At 33.6% G+C, this 7,512-nt stretch overlaps 1 protein-coding gene across 1 annotated transcript; it reads left to right on the top strand.

Moving 5' to 3' along the window:
* The first annotated feature begins 231 nt into the window (after positions 1-231).
* LOC125876578 (peroxidase 3-like) lies at positions 232-1,905 on the top strand. The gene is made up of 4 exons (XM_049557789.1): positions 232-453; positions 589-786; positions 938-1,100; positions 1,279-1,905. Exons 1-4 carry the CDS (start codon positions 244-246, stop codon positions 1,695-1,697), a joined length of 990 nt encoding a protein of 329 aa, XP_049413746.1. The 5' UTR covers positions 232-243; the 3' UTR covers positions 1,698-1,905.
* The last annotated feature ends 5,607 nt before the right edge of the window (positions 1,906-7,512 follow it).

Here is a 7,512-nt window from a genome sequence, read left to right as displayed (position 1 = left end):
ATATTTTTCTTTCATTTGGTATTTGATCTTTTAAACAATCTTAATATAGGTGTTTGCTTAAGCATCAAAATGATTGAGGTTGGTCACAATAAAAGGAATCTCACTTAATTAGAAGCTCTATTGAAAGAGACATACTATAACTAATCTAATTTCTAGTCCTATAAATTGGCTTTGATCTTCTCTAGTTGATGTGTGACAGAAAGAAAAAAAAATACCAAGGTCTCTTTCACTAGAATTAAAAACATGTCTTCTTTTGGCTTGGGTCTCTTTGTTATTTGTATTGTAGGTATATTTTTAGATGCTAGTCATGCACAATTACAACTCAATTTCTATGCCAAAAGCTGTCCAAAAGCAGAGAAAATTATTCAGGACTATGTCCACAAGCACATTCCAAAGGCTCCATCTCTTGCAGCAGCCTTATTGCGACTTCATTTCCATGATTGCTTTGTCAGGGTACGTCAACATTTTATCATATGTTCAATTGAATAGGTCATAAATCAAGTGTCTAAATGAAATTTAATGGGATAAGTTGTCGGTGTATTCTGCTCCAAATTAAGTGTTTCTTTGTTTGCTTTTTTAATTTTGCAGGGTTGTGATGGTTCTGTACTTCTGAATTTCACTTCGAGCACGAAGAATCAGACTGAAAAAGTGGCTATTCCTAATCAAACATTGAGAGGTTTCTCATTCATAGATGGAGTGAAGAAAATAGTTGAAGCTGAATGCCCTGGAGTTGTTTCTTGTGCTGATATTGTTACTTTGGTTGCTAGAGACTCTGTTGTGGTCACCGTAAGTATAAAACTCGAGAAAATAACACACATAAACATTTGGCAATATAACTTAACATCGACTAATTAGTCAGTGGGTTCAGAATGAACGTTACATGTGTGTACATATAGATTGAACTCGCAGTCTAATTATCTTCTTCTTTGCATGATAGGGAGGACCTTTCTGGAATGTACCAACCGGTAGAAGAGATGGAAAAATATCTAATGCTTCTGAAGCATTGGGAAACATTCCACCTCCAACTAGTAACTTGTCTAGTCTTCAAACATCTTTTGCCAACAAGGGTCTTGATCTAAAAGACTTGGTCCTCTTATCAGGTAAACTAAATTGAATTATAGAGGCGCGAGTGCAGCATATGCACTATTGGTTCGACTGAACTAAATTTGCTTCTCGTAACAAGCATAACTACACAAAGTTCAAATCCTGAATTTGTCTCTGGTAACAATTTTCATTTTTCGGGCATAGCTATAACAGAGGTTTTTTTTTAATTTTCAGGTGCTCACACCATTGGAGTCTCTCATTGTTCGTCATTTTCAACACGTTTGTACAATTTCACCGGTGTTTTAGGCACACAAGATCCATCTCTAGACAGCGAATATGCATCCAATCTTAAGGGGAAAAAATGCAAATCAATCGACGACAATACAACAATAGTTGAGATGGATCCTGGTAGTTTCAGGACGTTTGATCTAAGCTACTACAAGCTTTTGCTCAAAAGGAGAGGCTTATTTCAATCTGATGCAGCCTTAACAACAAGTGCTACAACAAAATCATTCATCAACCAGCTAGTTAAGGGTTCACTCGAAGAATTCAACGAGGAATTTGCAAAGGCCATGGAGAAAATGGGAAGGATAGAAGTTAAGACTGGCTCTGCTGGTGAAATTAGAAAACAATGTGCATTTGTGAACAAGTAGAGAACCTATATTTGTACTTAAAATTTCAAATTTATGTTTGTGTTTTGTTATTGTTTTTCTGAGGATTATTTGTATTAATGTTTCTATGTATAGTATGTTTGTTATTCTGCTTTTGTAACTTGATTGGGAGCTTCAAAATAAAATTCTAATGACAAGAGTCTTTTCTTCTCCATTACTCTTAAATCTCTTCTATTTTCAGAAATTTTGTTGTACTAATTACTCCTTCCCAATTTATGTGAAGGAATTTCTAGTACAAGCAAAGGGTCAAGAAGATATATCTTTTTTTTTCCAAAAATAAAAAATAAATTCGAGATGCTCTTCAAGTTTGCACATTGCAAGACCCATTTCTAGAAGCAGCGATCACAACAGGATTTTTTCCTAGGGGTCAAATCTGAAACCTCTAATTAAGAATAAAAGAATCTCAATCATCCCACCACAACTCATAAAAACAGACGAAATATATGAAGAAAGCATAATACTTGGAGAAGAAAACCTGGAAGACTTCTTCTATATATGTGTGTACACAAATCACAATAATCTAATGACTCTGATTGGTACTTGGTAAGTTGGTATGCCATTGACAGATTCACTTCACCAAATAAACAAGAACTATAGTTGAAAATGAAAGTAAATGCTAGAAAAAAACAATTTAAGTATTATAATTTGATATAAACATTATTTTTCATTAGTAATTTCATTGCTTTCTTGATCGGACAAACACCAAAACAAGAAGTTAAACTCAACTTGACAAGCAATGCAACTCGCATAATCAGAGTTGAGATTATAGTACCATATAGTCATGGGCGGATCTAAGGGGTCCAGGTTCTATTTTCAAATCCTACGTATGCACTATATTTTTATTTTTCAAACCCCTTTAAATAAAAATCTTAAATTCACCACTGCATATAGTAGAATATATGGATCATTAGATCCATACTTAATACTTACTTGCAAGGGAAAAAAAAAGAAAAAATTACCTAAATACACAACTTATTTTACCATATTCTCTAAAATTTCCTATCATTTGAAAAAAATTATAAAAATCCCTACTCCCTCTTATTCTCGAATACATCACTTTACACGATGTATAGGTCGGATACATCACTTTACGCGATGTATTGGTCGAATACATCACTTTATGCGATATATCGAGACTTACTCGATATATCAGGACGTTGAGTGATATATTCGAAATCGAGATGCAATGTATCAGGATGTTTTGGGATGTATCTAGATTCCACCAAATCTAAGTGTAATTTGAAAAATAGTAGAGACAAGATGTAATTAACTCTTAACACGGTGTGATTTGTGTAAAATACCAAAAAGAAGTAGAAGGAAACTAGGAGTGATAAACAAATAAGTTTGTCATATTATCGAGAATCATTAGCATTTTCTTAAAATGTTGATGTATCAATGTGTTAGGCGTTTAGATCATTCACTCTTGATTCATGACAATTTAGGCCATGCACATGATTCTCTATGAACTTTCTTATCCATACCTCCCCAACCTCACTTTTCCCTCATGCTCTGTCTAGCCTCTCCAACTCTTTAGGCAAGATGAATGCTCTCTTATTATTCAATGTCACCTAATAACTACGTGAAACTTATAGAAATGTACCTTCGATCATCTAGTTTATCAACATGACGTACTGAAGTATATATTATTTATACAATTTAACTATATCTATATTGTGTATAGGTGTATATATTATATGTGTAATGAATATATATTTAATATAAAGTAACGAATAGTAGAAGCAACGACTACTAACCAGTTTTCGATCATATTTTTTTAGAGCAACTTTCACATATAGCAAACATAAAAATCATATTTGTACGTATGTTATAACTATAGTTTGCATAATTGCGCTCCATAGCAAATTTTATGTTTGCTATGGAGCTTTTGATTTGTTTAATTCGCTACAAACATCCAATTTTATACAAATTGTTCAGTCTTGTATAAATTCATTTATACATTGTAATTTGTATAATAATGTCACAAAAGGGGCAGACATCAAGGATATACACAAGCACCTGCTAAATATCTTACTAATATCATGCCAAAGCTGAAGATTCATAAGCAGCGGAACCTATATGAAGACACCTACTAAAACATAGATAATAAAAGGGCCCGTTGGGCTACTTTACAACGGAAGCAAGACTAAGTCTACAAAGCCTCTAAAGAGTATGCCTCTGAGAATCTGATAACTAGTCGAGACAGGGCCCCGACATACCCATTCTGATATATGTACATACGTAGCAAAATATAGGCTCTAAATATCTGATAGCTCCAGGTAGAGGTGGAGCTTACCAACTGCTAAACTGGAAGTCTCTAGTCTACTGAAAATGTTTGTTGTCCTGAGCACCTAAGCCTGTAGTGATACAAATGAAACACCAAAATAATAGGGACGTCAGTATATACAAAACATGTACTGGTATAGCAAACTGAATAACAAGTAGACATCAAATATCATGATAGGCAAATTTGAGCATGTGTATGCAGGAGACATAATCCGTAACTGGAATTATGACCAACCTCAAGGGTCCTCATCGAACGTTTCATGTCTTAGTCATTTATATATACATAATCCTTATAATTTGCCTAAGTGATATCTTTACTTCATTATATCACTTCTTTGCTCTTTGTAAAGCTAATTGTCAGGGAATCACATGATGGCCTACTGGCGGTAATTAGTGAACCCTGTATGGCATCTGTAGCCCACTATCATGACCACGCGTGAAATCTCATAGTCTGGTAATGAGGTCTATCAAGGTACGCCCCTCAGGGCTCCTGTATGGTTAGACAAATTAAACACGTTGAGAGCAGATGAACAATTTAGCAATTAATACAATTAGTCAAACAAGTCAAATCTTATGGTTAGAACTTAATTAAATCCCCAGCGGAAGTCGCCATTTCTGTTTTATTTAAAAATATATGTAAAAGGGAATTGACTGAGTTTTTGAAAAACCGATTAGGCTTATGGTTTAAGAGAAATCGGGTTTCCAAAAGGACAGAGTCGCCACTTAATTTTTAGTAAAAAATCAAGAAAAATATAAGGTTTTTCAAAAGATTCAAACAGATAAAATCGATTGAAAACAAGGGTTCGAGTTCAATGTACATTCCGAGAAGGTGTTAGGCCCTCGGAATGCCCGCTAACTCGCGGTTGACCGGCGATTTGACCAAAATGATTTTTGACTAATTTTGAAATTTTAACGAAGTAAAAGAACTCATTTACTTTAACTAAATATTTTTAAAATTTAACTAAGTAAAGGACACACAACTTTGACTAATTTTGAAAAGTTTAATAAAGTAAAAAAACTCATTCATTTTAACTAATTATGAAATTTTAACTAAGTAAAAAAAACTTATTTATTTATTACTATTATTATTTTTTATCAAGGGGAATAACTAAAAGAAAACTTTTAAAGGGAAAACCTCAAGTGTTGACGGGACTAATAAAAATGAAACTGACCATGGAACAATAAAATATATATAAAAAAAATCTAGTATTATTTATTTATTATTATTTTTTTTTAACAGGGAAATAAACTAAAGAGGGTTAATCCTAGAGGTAAGTAATTTCAAGTGACGAGACTAATAAGAAAAAACAAAGCTAAGTATGAAATAGTTTAATTCGGATATATATATATATATATAGATAAGAAGGGAGAAATGGCTTTCTTCGGAAACTTAATTAAATTCAACCATAAAAATAAATAAAACGTTAGTCAATCAACAAATAGATAAACAAATAACTTAAGAGGAATATATTGAATTTGGGTTTTGCCCAAATTTTCCAAATCTGCAAAAAAGGAAGAAGTATTAATTCATTTGGGCTTTGGCCCTTTTTCCATCTTCCGTGCCCATGATATACACAAAGTGTGTATTTGAGGTGTACGCCATGTATATCGCTAATTCTCGAACTCCCGGATCCGTAATTTCATTTGGATTTCGTATTTCTGCACTTTTCACCTGTGTTTTCACGTTTTTGACCTGTATTCTGTATTTTCCAACTGTATACCAGTGTATACAGCGGGTATATCAGCCTTTTTTAGACTCTTTCGGAGCTCGAAAATTTAATTTCCAGCTCTCATTTGTCCATAACCTGTTCGCCGGTTTTGCAGCTTGCCAAGGGGGGCTGACTCGAAGGGAAAAAGGGAATTTGAGGACTTTATGCCCCATCCGAAGTGCAAGGTAGAGGAGATATAATCCATGAGGATTCGGGGGATGTCACATGCAACAACAGATGAATGAGTTAGAAAGGGAAATATAAAAAGAACACATGGTCCAATAATTAATTCATAAGGAAGATGAAACACACATATGACATAATTACAACAACATTCCCAACAGTGGCTACTTAATTGCATATGACCCTTAATCGTGCTTCTAAATTGAAAATTAATGGGTCAAGCTTCCCTTTAAAGATATAAATTCCAGAGAAATTGGGCACAAACACATCAATGGAAAATTGAGCCCAACAAATTTAATGATTTAAGGGAGGAAAGGTATTTTTATTTTATTTTATTTATTTTTTAAAAAAGTGCAGCAGCTCCACATTGACGATCAATCTAAATCAATTAGAAATTCGCCTTTATCGCTATTTTTGATAATATATTACACTGCTGCCCCGACTAAAATTGCAAAAATAAAAAAAAATCAACACCCACATCCTATGTTTTGAACTAAGAGACTTTATCAGACCACAACCAATATGACATCAAATTAACACATAAAGGAATGGATATGAACCAAAGATCATTCAAAGCAAGTGAAGGAATCGTACTTCATTTTCTTATCAACTGTAAGCATATAATGCAATTTAAGATGACCATATATTCATAGCACTTACACTCTCAACCTATCAAGACTTAGAAGCGGAAACAACAAAAAAAATGCTAAAATGAGTAAAATCCCGAGTGACCAAACAATACCAATCAAATCTGAAAATTCACCAAGGAGTTTTGTAACATGTTGATTAAAAATTGTCAAAGTCATCACATTAAGACTTTCAGACAAGAGATAACCAACACCAAAGTCAAGTATCAAAACGAATTCAATGCAAATTTTCACATTAGATAAAGATAGGAAGATTGTTTTTTCTAAAAAAAAGTAAAAGTAAACCTTAGGCAAATTGATGCATTGCAATAGATGAGATATGAACATAATATCATAAGTAGGAACCAAAGATGTATAGACATCATTTGAATGACACAAGCAAGACACAACTCGCATGATTCAAGGAAAATGACTAAACATCAATGAAAACACGTTCATACTCGAGACCAAATAAACATTGAACATGTTTCAAACAAAACGAAACAATGATTCAACCAACCCCCATTGAAATATAACGACGAATCCACAGTAAGAAAGTTCAAACTCTTAACAAATCTTTCTTATCATCAGATTTAAAAGGAAATGCCAGCTAAGAACTCAAACTATGATTAATGAATATTATCAGCAAACCCAGAATCAGTTAAATACACTCCAAAAAGGGAAAGGAAGAATCAGTCACCCACTTCATTTCACAGAAATACAAAAAAAAATCATCCAAAAACGAGTCGAAATCGAAAGAAACTCACCTTTGGAAGAGCAGCGATTTGGGACAAGAAACGAGCAGGGACGAGCTTCTTCCGATGTCACTAGGGCGCGGTCCCGAGGACTTGGGTGAACACACAGTGCGAACGATAGCAAAGACCGAGCAAAGTTGAGATTTCTAAACTCTTTACGCCGTTACCAAACTATGGCTTAAGTATATATTTTTTCTTTTCTAATACTTTTCTCCCACTATTTTCTTAACACAAAATTTTC

This window comes from Solanum stenotomum, chromosome 9 (genome assembly GCF_019186545.1).
Source record: "Solanum stenotomum isolate F172 chromosome 9, ASM1918654v1, whole genome shotgun sequence".
In the NCBI taxonomy this organism is placed as follows: Eukaryota; Viridiplantae; Streptophyta; class Magnoliopsida; order Solanales; family Solanaceae; genus Solanum; species Solanum stenotomum.
This window is presented reverse-complemented; position numbering and strand designations above follow the sequence as displayed.

What these genes read in the sequence shown, in the direction of transcription:
- LOC125876578 (XM_049557789.1), top strand. Translation starts at nt 244, where the DNA reads ATGTCTTCTTTTGGCTTGGGTCTCTTTGTTATTTGTATTGTAGGTATA. An exon ending in TCCATGATTGCTTTGTCAGG is followed by an intron (nt 454 to 588) that starts GTACGTCAACAT and finishes TTAATTTTGCAG; the next exon opens with GGTTGTGATGGTTCTGTACT. An exon ending in AGACTTGGTCCTCTTATCAG is followed by an intron (nt 1,101 to 1,278) that starts GTAAACTAAATT and finishes TTTAATTTTCAG; the next exon opens with GTGCTCACACCATTGGAGTC.